Genomic DNA, 14,339 nt, shown 5'->3' with positions numbered 1-14,339 from the left:
TAAATTCAAAAAGAATTAAGGGTAGATTAAGGGTGGTCTATGACCATAATGTCAAATATTATATCTTCACAAAATGATTATCTATTCCTTAATCAAACAAAGGAAAGAAAGTATTCTTTCCTCCCTAATTTAGTTGTCTGGATTCTAATTTGAATGGAACTTGGGAAAATATTATTTTAGAAGCAAGACTGGCAGGAACACTGACGAGGCACACGCACTATCACTTTTAAATGTTGTAATTTGATTAAATTAATTAAAAACTTATTTTTTAAACTTGTTGGTCTCAGTTCTAAATAGCCTGGGAAGTTAATTTTTTTTTTCTTTTTCCTTTAATCCTAAAACAGTTGTTTATGTTACTAACAACAACAAAATGTCCACCTCTATACTTGTTCTTAATTAGTTACTGTTTACCATAGCTCTCTTCTAGCCACTGCCGCACATCTTTGAGATTGTAAAAAAAAGGCCCCTTACCACCAAGATATGCAATCTTTTTATGTTGTACTATACAAACCCTTTCATTGGACACTCCATAAGCCACATTTGCATTGTTGTCCATGCAGTCAGCAACAAGCTGACACTGCGGTGGCAGAGAGAAGTGCTCAATTAGTTTCCGTGCTGCTCCCAGGCGTTCCTCCAGGTTCTGATGTTTCCGTACATTGAAAGAGTAAGAGCCCATAGGTGGGGCCACCCAGCCATCAGATGGGTGAGCCTCATCAATGTACACTAACAGGAAATCAGCCACATCACTGAATTCCTCCACCAACTGCCGGAAAACTGGCAGGTGACTAATGAAGGGGGGTCAGGTGGCTGAGCCAAAGTTTACCACCAGAGGGCGATCAGATGACTCAAAATCCAGAAGGCGGCACTCGTCTCCATTTCGGATCCTGGCACCAGTTGGCAAAGTAGTCACATTGCTGTTATTATTGCTACTCCGAAGGCCATTAGGCACTTTCACCACTTTGGAATTAGGTGCTTCACAGCCGAGTTTCACCTAAGGAGGTAAAAAGGAATGATACATATTTACACACATATTCCCATATGTGTTTCCATGGACCAGCCTTTAAGGAGTGGCGGATAAATGCAACAAAATAAAATGATACGGCATAAAAACTGTGCTATTTTCAGAATTTCATAATAAACGTGAATCTCATAACTTGTATGCAACTTTATTAGCAGTGTCCTTGTAACATCGCGCCAACAACATAACACGATTAACATCCTCTCTGGCCTCTAACCCCGAACCTAAATGCAGCTTTCTTTTCATGGAAGTCGCAGGCTCTTCTTCTGTCTCTTCACTGGGCCTTTTCCCCTTCACAAAGAAACTGTCCTTGTCCCTGCTAGCTTGTGGGTTTAATTTTAGCGGTAACGTATCGCGTGACTGAGACAAGCGTCTTGACATGCATCAAGAGTGAGTCATAGATGGATGTAACAGAGAAAATCCAGTCATTTTTCAAAATTAAACATAGTTCAGATTCAGATAATAAATAAAACATAATGTAAGTTATTTATTTTTCTGTTCAAAAGACCCGCAGACCGGTACCAGTCGGGGGTTGGGGACCACTGCATTAGAGCCCTTGGAGATGAGTTCACATTCATTAAATTAAAAAAAATCTAAAAAAAAATATGTAATAGTTCTATTTGTCATTTAACTGACATTTCCTTCCAATGCAAATAAATCTTAACTGTTGAATTTATTTAAATATATGTAGGATTCAAATCTGCTACTTTTTGCACAAGTATCTTGTGCTTCAAATTGATAACAGATAATAATTTAGGGGCCAAGTGCCACACACTTACAATGAGCTAGTAGTTGGCAAACCTATTAATGCAACTAATTATTTACTAGTGGACACTTTCTAGAGCCAGGGGAGACATGAGGTGGAAAGACTTAAAGAGATCAATGAAAACAGAACAAAGTAGCTGCTGGTCAGGATAATCTGATGATTGTCAACATAACACACACACATATACACGTGAAAGCAGCTGTGAATTGCGCCTTATCAATAGTGTGAATAACACCACGGATTAACCTTTCATCCCCCACTATCTCTCAATCTCCATTGACAGGGAGGATCAGGTCTAATGAGGTACCACTGTGCGGGATTAATACTGGATCATGGTTTTGACCCAATGGACTACACTAAACCTTGTTTCTTGGCAGCAGTGGTACCTGCTTATATGCGTCCAGGAGGAAGCTGTTCCAGATGGAGCGGAGCCCGGCTGAGGTCAACATACGGCGCCACTCTCCAGAGCCGGCGGACCGGGACCTGCTGAGCAGTGACACGGCGCGTTTCACCAGCACTACGGAGTCGTACAGGGCTAGGAAGATGCAGTTTGAAAAGAAACCAGGCAGTATCTGTAGTGTCACAAGAAGATCCTCACTCGCCATTCCCATGTTCACTCCGTGCCTTTAAATGGTGAGGGGCGAAATATATCAGACAACGCACAAAACTGTTTTGGACTCCGTAGCCCCTCACATACTTTATGCTCTGTTCCGTGGAATGGCCAAGACGTACTCCGGGTGTATCCGGTCTGTTGTGTTACCCTTTAGGTGCTCCTGAGCTTGAACACTGTTCTCCAAAGGACGAATCTCATATTAAAGCTTATCTGGGTAGCAAGATTTTGACGTCAGAGTTCGAGCAGATCCGCTGTCTCCTCCTTCCTCGTTCCTCTCCTCCCTCAGCTCAGCACAGAGCTCATCCTCATCTTTTTATCCGTTTGTCTGTGTGTATGAATCATGTAAATTGAAATGACCCTGCGGAAATAATAACAGGTCAAATACCAAGTCCAGCTTAAGTGGATATAAATTCACATTACAAATCTTACAATTAATTTTAAATTGTAAGATTTAATGAGGCCCTGATCATATCAAGACTATGCATTCATTCTTGATGTTACTGTACCATCTATTTATTTAATGTCAATGTCAATGTAATTTCTATATACTTCTTAGCACATAACATGTTTTTGGACCTATGCAATGCTATTGTGCTTATCTGTTAATTTCAGGATACAAGGATTTTATTTTTAATTTCTAAATTTTGCTTAGTCTTGAAACTTGAGAGTTTCTTTTGCAAACAAGTATTAAAAGTCACAATTTAATTTGTGATTTTATTAGTCTCATTGTTTTTTGGCCTTAACAAGGTCAAGGGCACATGCAAAATGTGTTGTAATTCCTACACTGTTCACTTGATTTGAATATAAATACCCTCAATTTAAAGCTGAAAATGTTTGAAAAGTCGGCACTTCAAGCAAATAATGATTCATTTTTTTCCAAATACATTGTGGTGGTGAACAGAGTCAAAATGCTAAAAATTGTGTGAACATCCAAATATTTATGGACTGTACACGTTACATATGAGTATTAGGTAGTATACCCAGGTAGATAGTACATAGTTACACAGTTACCATCCACACAGAGAGCAAAATACATCAGAATGCTCGTTTTATTTGATTTAAATGTACATCTTTTTCCCATAGTAATGTTAGCTGGATGATTGGATGTCACCTATTCAACAGGGAGATAAATGCATTGTCAATTTTTTACTGGGGTACATTGCTGTTGTAATTTATGTGGAACATCTAAACTGCTCCAGAGCAGGTTAAGTTCTGGATAACAGCTTAGCAGCTATATGAGACCGCTCACTGACCAATCAGCTCTCTGGAAAATGAACTGTGCGTTTTTCACACAAGCCTGAGTTCATTAATGTGGGCTCAAGAACCAGAAGAAGAAGTCTGATGAAAGAGGGGAAATTCAGTTACAGTTAACCCGTTTGATTTTCCAGACGAGGTTCGCTACAAAATACATTCATGTTGCCCAGCTGTATGCCCAGCTGTATGCCCAGCTGCATGCTGGGAACAACAACTGTCTGGAAGCTGACAGCGTCCAGACTGAATGTTTGACTCTGCTGTTCTTTACCTCAGGTGATTGAAGTCTTTTTCTTTTCTTTTTTTTTTCATTTATTTATTTATTTGTAACTTTATTGTGATGTCTTATGATCCCATATGGAATTATTTAAATGTTGTTTCCTGTCATGCTTCTTCTGTAGGAGAAAAGTGACAGGAAACAACATAAACGACAAACAGGAAAACAGGAAAATCTAAATTAAATACTTTATTTGTTAATAAATTGATTAGATAATCCATTCATTCATAGGTACATTTGTGTATGCCATTGACATGTATGCTTGCTGAGAACCTCAGCAAGCAGCAGGGCTATCCACTATGTAAAAAGTTTGAGAAGAGTATGGCAGCTGTACACTGAATGTTATTTTCATTATATTCTGAAACTGTGTTATATGATACTCATCAAGGCTATTTCTTTCTAACTTTAGGGCAGTTCAGCAGAGGGCAGCTGGGTGATAGGGGATATGCATGCCACCCGTATTTGATGACCCCCTATCCTGAGTCTGGCGCAGGGCCTCAAACCCAGTTCAATGTGGCCCTCTCCAAAACCAGTGTCAGGATTGAGATGATCTACGCGGTCATCAGGACCCATTTCACTTGTCTCCATGGGCTGACGGTGGCCCCAGACCAGGCATACAATATATAATATATATAAGGAGGACTCCTCCTGTTAACCCTCCAGCCCCTGATGTGGTAGACCCTTGATTACACTTCAGGGAGCGCTAAGAAAGGCCATCACTGAACTTTTTTTTTAGTTAAGTGCGTTAAGTTAGATTTTTTTTCTTTTTTTATTTCACTGTTTCAATGTCTTTTCTCCAGTTCCTGTAAAAAATACATAATTTGGAATTCCTGAGGAAGTAAATGACTGAGCTTTTTGGCCTCCAGTTGACTTTTTTCTCATGCTTTAGTTTTTCCACCTCAAGTTTAATTTTTTTGATCTTCCATTTTTTTATACTCTATCAAACTTCAATTTTTTTTTGCTCTCACAACGCAAACACCCAACTGAAACTAATTAAATCCATAATACAGTGGCTTTAGCATAATAAGTACATACTTTTGTATGGTTCACTTTAAAATAATGCCAATGTAACACTTTCCTTATGAAATAAAGTTATTTACATCTTGTGACTGCCCCCCCCCAATATACAATCAGTAGCAACAGATTGTATGCAAATGAATTTTACATAGAATTTTTATGAGTGGGGGCAGCAGGCTCACTGTGAGGGTCTTACTGTCTCACTGTGCAACAAATACATCTTACTTTCACAGTAAATAGGTAGTTGTGCTTTTGCAGCCCACTGTTTTAACACTGACTCACTGAAAGATGTCATGAATAGATGTGATGCTTTGTGAGCTGCCACCTCCACCAGGGTCTGATGTGACCACCACTACAGCCTCCATCAAGAGTGACCCTCATTATTAAGGCAAGCTCCTCTGCGGGAGTGTAATCCTGAGTATGACCCCTCCCCCTCGTCTTTTTTTATGTTAGATTTTTTTCTTGTGGACTGTAAAAATAGCAAATCATTACCATTGTGATAAACCTAAAACAAAGATACAATGTAAAAAAAGTACAGTTTTACACATGTTGGATAGAGCCCACAACACAGATATATAGACAGCCTATAAGATATTATAGGAGAACTACTGACCACTTTGAACTAATGTCTTATATTTGTTTTTCATTTGGTCCCAAGTCCTTTTTGCTCCACCAGAGTTGTAACTATAATAATGAGGTTTGAATTGTCAAATAAGCACTAAAAAAATCTGAAACATAAATTTATTGGGAACATACATTAATCTTGCAAATGTGGAGGAGATTTAATATTACAATCCCAGTAATTTACGCATTGACAGAGTTGCAGATATTTTCCACATACATATATATACACATATATATATATATATATATATGTACAGATATGTGCCACATTTTGCTACTGCAGTTGTGTTACTCTTTGCTTGAATAATGGATTTGTACTCCTGATTTTTATGTACATCATGCTTTGCTCATCATGCTATTTGTCATGAAATAATCTTGAATCTGTTTGAACACAATCTTTTCAAGAAGTTTACTGAGAATTGATTAGATTGTAATTTGTCTGCTATTGCGATTTTTTATTATTGGTAGTATTTTTACTTCTTTCCAGAGCTTTGGACAAATCCCACGAGACAGACAGGCACTGAATAAGTGACATACAGTTGTTGATATGTGGAAAGCAGCTGTTCTTAATAATTTACCATCAAGGCAGTCTGTACCAACACATAAATGGTGCATAACAAATTCTCAAACCCATCAAGAACTCAAACTTACAATTTTTATCTCTCTTGATGTGATTATCAATTTGTGAGCATGATTTACAAATATTTTCCATATCCATTTAACACCTTCATTTATTAACCTTTTCTACAAAGTAGTTTGTTTCCCTTTGTTTCATTAAAGTAGTTAAATCCTTATCAATCAAGGGTGCATCATTAGACTTTACTGTAAATTTCCTTTTTGGTGTCTATTAGCTATCTTCTGAAAAATATTCCATGAAAATTTTCAAAGCAATCCCAGGGTCAGATTCATCTCTAACCTTAGACCACTGAACCTTTTGCATGTCTTCCAAGAAGGCATCCTCGCAAAAATGCTTATGTAACCCTGGTTAGTTTCCGCAGAACTGTAAAGAACAAACCTCCTTGAATGCACCATAGATGCTTATCGTCTCTTAATTGAAATCCTGAGTTTACCTGAACGCACCACCTGCAGCTCTCGGTGTGCATGAAAGTGAGTGATGGCCAAGAGGAAAAAGAACTGCTGCTGAGCTAGGTGTCCTTGTGTTGACCCCAAGTGATTATTAATCATTAGAAAGTGTGAAGAACAGTCATTAGAAGTGGACACGGAGAAGTATTTACCTGGCGTATTCGGAATTGTTCGCACGAGTGACTCTGACCGTGTTTTGCGAACGTCTGAACTATTCTGGTGAGTTCGCTTTTCCGTTAGCACGATTAGTGGCATCATACTGATTAAACCAGGAACCAAAAGCCAGTCAGAATAGTTGGAACATGTTTAATGATTGTTTGAAGCATGTTTTATGTAACCTTTTTATAATATGTTGTTATTGTGTTTTATTGTGACTAGCAGTTGTTGCAACCGCACTTGCTACGCTTCTCTCATGGTTGCTGTCCCAAAGTCTGAATTAATGCGAAGACAGGTAAACCGGGTGAGGATAAACACTTCTTTATTCAACGACCGTTGGACAGCATGACATGCAAGTGCCGTGTGTGAAAATGCTCTGAACAACAAAGAGAGGTCCCAGTCTTTTGTACCCCCGGATCCCCCTATGCTTCTGGTATATTATCCTATTATGGAGTTGTTTTTCTGCTTACGAATGACAGTGAGTCTTTGCAGTTCTCGGGTCCCCCCACTTTTTTTCTTGTTCAGAGCAGTTTTCTCAAGGCCATTATTACATAGGCTGTTCTGCTTTGCTCAAGCAGCTCCTCAAGGCCATGATTACGTAAGCTGCTTTGCTTTACTTTTACACTACTAGATTATGATTCAAACATATTATATGAATTCTCACACTTGTTACAGTACCAGATTATGACTCAAACATATTATGTGAATTCCCCACAATTCCCCCTTTTGATCTCTAATAAGAGATCACTAAAAGGCTCCTCCGAACTGTTCTTCTTGCTCCACAGCTGCTGCCCCATTGGTGTCTAGCAGCATATTTGGGTGACAGAACAAATCTGTGTGGTGGTAGCTTGGCACGCTACGTGTCTTCTGGGTACAAGGGTAGACTACCTTGTCCTGGCGGACCACTCCAGAGGATTATTCTGCCTCTTTGTCGGAGTGGTCTGTTGCAGAACTAGCCGGTTCTGTGCATGTTTCTTGTAGGTCTTGTTGCACTTCTGCAACCGTCCTGAGGGTTTCCTCTGCTGCTGCGCACTGACTCCAATGGTACCAGGTGTCACCTTTGCCCTTGAGTCTTACTGCATGTGACGTTCTCTCTGTCACCAGGAAAGGACCCGTCCACCTGGGCTCAGTCCACTTTCTTTTGTGCACCTTCAGGAGGACCCACTCTTGACCCGGAATGACTGTTGCCTGGTTTCCTGAGCACTGCTTGCCGACCTGCTTGCCGACCTGCTTAGAGAAAGCGGACAACAATGCTTGTAATTCAGCAAAATAAGCTTTCGGAGGTCTGTTTTCCGCCTAAGATTTCCTCATTCCAGGAACCCGACCTTGAGGTCCGGGGAAAGGACGCCCCGTTTGTAATGGGAATGGAGTGAACCCAGTACTGGCATTCACAGCTGACCTTATAGCCATTAGTGCTAAAGGTAATGCAGTTACCCAATCCATTCCAGTCTGTGCGCAGATTTTGGCCAATTTGTTTTTTTATGGTTTGGTTCATTCGTTCAACCTTCCCCTGTGACTGTGGGTGATACACGGTCCCAAATGCATGTTTAAGACCTAACAGGTTCTGCACTTTTTGGAGGTCTTGGTTCTTGAAATGGGTTCCATTATCTGATCAGATTTTCTCCAGGAACCCATGTCTCTGAATGTATTGGTTGATGAGGGTTAGGGGTCTTCCTTTTTCGTGGGGCAAGCCTCAGGCCACCCTGTGTACGCATCAACTCACATCAGGACGTACCTATAGCCTTTATGGGGCACTATCATGTCGGTGAAATCTATGACCTTTCTGTACCCGCCTGAGTCTGCAGTGGATATCTCCCTATCTCTGGTTCGATGGTCGGCCGGGGGTTATACTCCGCACAGACCTTACACCCACTTACCCACTTACCCATTCTTTTGTCATCTCTTTCAGGTAAGTATGCCACCATTCCTTCAGATTTCTCATCATTTGTGTCACACCTACGTGTCCTACCCCATCCCGAACATCCCTTGTCTTAATGCTGGTGGTAGTATGAGTCGTCCGTCTGGGCCGCTCCACATTCCACTACTTCCTCCCTGTGCTTTCCAGACTGACAGTTCTTGGGGTGAAGTCTTTTCCTGCATTTCTCTGATTCTTTCCATCTCCATGTCTTTCCTTTCCTCTGTTTCGGCGCAGATCATTACTAACCTAGTCTGGTACCCCGTCACTTCTTTGGCCGCCTTATCTGCTGCTCCTTATCCAGTGCTCCTTGCACTTGATGACTGCTACTCGTCTTGGCAATAGTAATGCTTTGGCCAATTCTTTCATTTCAGCTTCATGCTTGATAGGTTTATTGGAGACTGTCAGAAATCCAGTTCTCAACCATTGCCCTAGTTCTACATGCACTGCCCCTGCTGCGTACGCTGAATCAGTATAGATGTTCACCTTCTGTCCTGCACTCATCTTTAACACTTCTACTACTGCCCTCACTTCTGCTCTCTGTGCTCTCTGAACCTTTTTCACAGTGAACTGTCCTCCTTGTTCCTGCACAACTGCTAATCCTGCTTTTAACCCTTCCTTCCATCCCTATAACAACGTCCGTCTGTGTAGAGGTTCACTCCCCCTTCTAAGGGCTCAGCTTGTAGATCTGGTCTGACTTTCTCTTCCTTTGCTACCTGTTCCTAACCCTAGCCAAGCAAAACAACAATCGTGAGGTGGCCTCCAGGCAGGTTACTGCCATGGGCGAAGGGGCCAGGTTAGTCAGGACCACATAGGGATTAGGCACTGGTATGGTTGGAGTCACTAAAATGTCATTAATGGTGCGCAGATCTTGTGCCATTCTGTATTTACCTGTGCCTTTCTTTTCGACTGGCAGAATGGGAGTGTTCCAATACGCCCTGTGACATGAGGCCCTGAATGGTGTCTGCGATGCCCTCCTCTGCTTGGGGCTTGTGGGGGTACTGATTGATCCACACTGGATCAGAGGTGTTAGTCCCACATCTGTCGGGCCCTGCGCCCATAGGTACTCTGGTAGAGAGTCAATGATAGACGCAGCTTCAGGGTGATCTGTTTTTTCTCTTCCTTGAAACCGGGAGACCTGGGCCTCCTCCAGAACTGAGCTATCGACTGCTTCTACTTGAACTGAGTATATGTTGGCCCTAGCCGAATAAAGTACAGCCGAATGTCCATGATAACCCAATCATTCTGTGCTAATGCTAGTCTAACCATCCCACCCAATTCTTTAGCCTGATGTTTAGGATGTAAAGCTAGAGACACATGTGTGGTGGACTCCTCTGACATCTGATACCACTGCAATTGCTCTGGTGGGATACCACTGCTGCCACTCCCACAGGAGCGACGTATATGTTTCGGGTGGTGATCTGCCAGTCCTTCCCCTCTAATTGTTCTTGGAACCTTTCCTGGAACCATTCTGTTTGGTTATGATCGTAAAACAATGTTACGTGTGGAGGATCGGGGGAGGCATGTAAGACTCGAGGGACGCGATCCAGGGCTTCCACCTCATGAAGGCTGAGAGAATGCCAAGGTGTTCAGTATTTTCAGGTTTCAGCATGGCCCAATAGATGCCCGCATAGGAACCTTGCATTGGCTGGAGGAGATAACTGCCTTACTTAGAGGGGTTCCTGGAACAGGGCAACTCAGTCCCATCTGGTCGAGTCACCGTGAGTCCATCTGGTCCACACATAATGGACGCCCCCAGTTTTATCAACAAGTCTCTGCCTAGGAGATTGACAGGCATGGTTGGAGAGTAAATGAATGGATGTATGAGGCTTTGCTTCCCCACGGTAGGTAACAGTGGCTTGGTCAATGGCAGAGTTTGTGATTCCCATGACGGTGGTAGTTTGGTCTGACAGTGCAGCTGGTCGAGAGGTTTTCATCGTGGAGCACATTGCGTCGGTATCGACCAGAAATGGCAGCACCTGTTTGTCGACTGAGATGGGTAGCATTGGGTCTGCCGTTAAGATCCACTCAAGTCTCTCTGTGGGGTGTGTCACTGGGCATGGGATGACCAGGACTGGAAGCTGACATTTGGTGGACAGGACCGTGCACACCGCCTCCACACCCAGGGTGCCCTCGAGGTGTGATCTGAGGATATCCTGTGCCTCGTCCTTGTGACCTGTGCGGACATTCACGAGCCCAATGCCCTTCTTCTTCGCAGTAGTAACACCGGTCATTGCTCCCTCCTTCAGAGAAGTTGCCTCGGCTGCCCCAACCTCTGAACCCCCCACGCCCCTGATTATATGAAGTATATGTAGTACACTGTGAAAAAAAAATATTTTAAACAGAACTGTTGAATAATTGCACTGCAATGTTGTGCAGGCTGTTTTTTTTTTTTTTTTTTTTTTTTGAGGGACGAGTTCGTCAGTTCAAGCGTGACCCATATTGCCACCTCTGCTGTACGGACGCCCCAGGCTGATGCAACTTGAATCATCGGCTGCCACTCAGTGGGGGACATGCAGTGTGGTTGGCTTAAGGGCAAGAAACAGTTTTTTCCCTGGAGGATGCGGAAGGACAATTAACAAAGGAAATTAAAGGGACAAATTTTTTTTTTTTTAATTTCTACTATGTGAGAAGAATCATATTATCTTGATGTGTACAAAACTGAACATTTTTCTGTTGTGTAATATTGGAATATACAGGGTCATACCGCATTCTGTGTTGTGTGTGCTACTGTGGGCTGGGGGGTCAATCGCTCTCAAGTTGAGTACTACCGCCAATCTCTTTCCCCAAATCTAGAATCTTCTGATGGAACTCGGGAAGACCGAGGAACAGGTTATACTTATAAGACCTAGAACTAATAATTTTCATTCTGGCTTTAGGTACTTTGGATCTTCTAGACACCCCTATCAGATTATGGTCACTACATCGAACTGGGAGGGACACAGCTATTGAGCATATATTCAGCACATTAGTATTTGATGATAAAACGCCTTCCTTACTATGAGAAAATTGCAGGCTGCATTTCACTTCCTGTATTCCTTTGGTTAGTTGATCAATCCGTTTGTTCACATTGTTCACCAGCATATCCACAACTGTCCTGAAGTTACTTTACTGTTGCTGTATAAATTGCATGAACCAATCCTTTTGTTGATTCAGTAAGTCTTGTACTTGAGAAAGGGGCACAGCCTCCTCTCCATTGTTTTGGGTCTTAGGTGGCATGGTGTGAAGAGATTCCTTATTAGGAGGTCCTCAACACAGGCTTGAGATTCAACAGGTGTAGTAGGCTGAGTAGGAATCCAACAAAAATCATATTGAATTGAGTCATTCCCTACAAAATAGGGCCATTGAAAAAAAAATATATTTAGGGGAAAAATAAAAAATTTGTTTGAAATTTTGTGTGAAAACAGTGATATCTCAAAATCTTCATGATGAAACAGGTTGAATTTAAAACATATATGGTTCACACACTCATTGTCCACATGTGTACCAAATTTTAGGTTGATAGGTAAAACTACTGGGGAACTATAGAGTTTTTACCAAACAGTGTCCCTTGGCGATCTCCAGTGTGCCAAACCTATCCCAAATGGTCCAATTTGGCTAAAAAGCACACAGCAAGATTTCAGTGATGTATAATTTTTTTTTAACAGATAACTTTTTGGGGCCAATCACAGACATGATTGCTTTTAGGAACACCAGTTACAAAAAGTAAAATTCCATTTGAAAATTGCATTTATAGGGATGAATATATGGTGTCGAAAACCTATCCAAACATGCCTTTTGTTATTAATTTCATAATTACATTAAAACTTGGGGCAACAAAAACACATCTTTTGTTGAAATGTCCATTGTTGACTTGTTGACATGGAGAGGAGAGCCAACAAAGGGACCAGCTGTACAACTGTACAACAGTTGCAGCACCTCCGTCGGTCTAAACACCATATTCGCCATGTTGGTGTAAAAAAGTGTCAAACTTCCCCACGACAGTAACAAAGACAACGGTAAAAACCGATTAAACACCGAGTTAAAGGGAAATCCGGGCCAACTGTGTGCATCATTGCGTGTATGTCCCGTGCGGCTCTGCTACGGTTACGCAGCCCTTACTTGGGGTGAAAAAACGGCCCAATCAGGGATTGTTATATGTCAGAGGAAACCTTAGGACCTCTAACATTGCAAGGAAGTTTCATTTTCAATGTGCCTTTGATTGACAGGAGACGCTGCCTGCGCATAGTAGATGCACAGTCTGACAGACCTTTAAATTAGCATTAGCACAGAGGGGAAAGAAGACAAAACGTCCAATTAACTGGACACAATGGATAAAATTGAACTGTGGATTATTGTTGGGCACATCTTCAGTTTTAAAATGAGGCCAAGCTTGTGATTTTATTCAATGTTTTAGTTGGGGTTTGATCGAAGAATGTTCGTATTTCACAGAGATAGAAAATGACGTCCGACTTTTTTTGTTTTTTGGTGAGCAGGTTGTTGAAAACTTTATCTGGAAATAAACTCCTTTTTTGTACTTTGGTGTTGTTTCTATGACAGTATACAATTTTTTGGAGGTGACGGAAACGGTGTAAAGATGGTACACATATGTTTACACTCCCTTTGTTGTTGACGTGATGCCGCTTGCTGGCTTGCTGTTGTCTTCTCATTTCTCTCTTCAGACATTTTCAGTAACCATGATAAAACCGTAGCACCTCGAAATGTCAAGATTTTTGTTCATGTAGCTGAAAGCGTATTAAAAACTTCTGCATTGAAATTTTCATTAAACCCTGCCTACTTTACTTGTATGAAGGACGCCTTTTATGTCTTAATTAGTTTGGGATGCCGGCGTCCGAACCACTAGGGGGACTGAGTGAACAGGTTAAAGCAGTAAGAAAAAAAAAAGCGGCAAGAAGAAAGCAGGAGAAAATAAGCATAAAATTATAAGACTAATTGCTGAAGGAACATTCTCAGAAATGGCTGCGCTGGTTGGAAATATTGGACCATTTGAAGAGCATACAGAACATTGGAGTTCATACAGGGGAAGGTTTGAGTATTTGCTTTACTTGCTAACAAGATCAAAGCTGATGTTATTGTGATTAACTTTTTATTGAAACAAATAATACAGACAGGGACAGATCCATTCACTCAATCAGGGGACCATCAGAGCCAGACATTTACTCCCTTTAGTTTTTCATTTTTACTCTGGTCATGTCCAGAGTATGTCTATGCTACATATCATAGAGGCACCACTCTCGTCACATCTCCAACAAGAGTATGCTGGTATTAAATTCCATTTACAAAGTTGTTGTGATGTTCGATGCCATCAATGTATTATTTTTAACTGGATATATTTATTACCCATTTCTTCATATGTTGTATTGATGTTATTTAAACATGACTTCCAATCCTCAGGAGATATGTCTATAGCCAAGTCGCCTGCCCAGTGTTTCTTAACCTTGAGCAAAGGGTCACATAATTGTTCCTGTAATAAACTACTGATCTTAAAAGTAATGCCCCTACCTGAACTTGATTTCTTCAGTAGTTCTTCGATTGGGCTGCCCGTAAGGCAGATAAGCAGGCCTCCTAACCATTTAGACATTTGCATTTGGACATATCTCCAGTACTGATTACGTGGTA

General features: G+C 41.4%; 1 protein-coding gene and 1 pseudogene across 1 annotated transcript; both read right to left on the bottom strand.

The window, feature by feature from the left end:
• Positions 1-287: 287 nt before the first annotated feature.
• dio2 (iodothyronine deiodinase 2) lies at positions 288-2,520 on the bottom strand. Its single transcript, XM_029494022.1, has 2 exons — positions 2,171-2,520; positions 288-991 (listed from the first exon to the last, which is right to left on the bottom strand). The coding sequence occupies exons 1-2, from the start codon at positions 2,393-2,395 to the stop codon at positions 401-403; spliced, it is 816 nt and encodes a 271-aa protein (XP_029349882.1). The 5' UTR covers positions 2,396-2,520; the 3' UTR covers positions 288-400.
• A 5,200-nt stretch (positions 2,521-7,720) lies between these two features.
• Positions 7,721-8,705, bottom strand: LOC115036138 (uncharacterized protein K02A2.6-like; annotated as a pseudogene).
• Between the last annotated feature and the right edge of the window lie 5,634 nt (positions 8,706-14,339).

This window comes from Echeneis naucrates, chromosome 22 (genome assembly GCF_900963305.1).
Source record: "Echeneis naucrates chromosome 22, fEcheNa1.1, whole genome shotgun sequence".
Classification (NCBI taxonomy): Eukaryota; Metazoa; Chordata; class Actinopteri; order Carangiformes; family Echeneidae; genus Echeneis; species Echeneis naucrates.
Note: the sequence above shows the minus strand (reverse complement) of the source record. Positions and strands in the feature narration are given on the sequence as shown.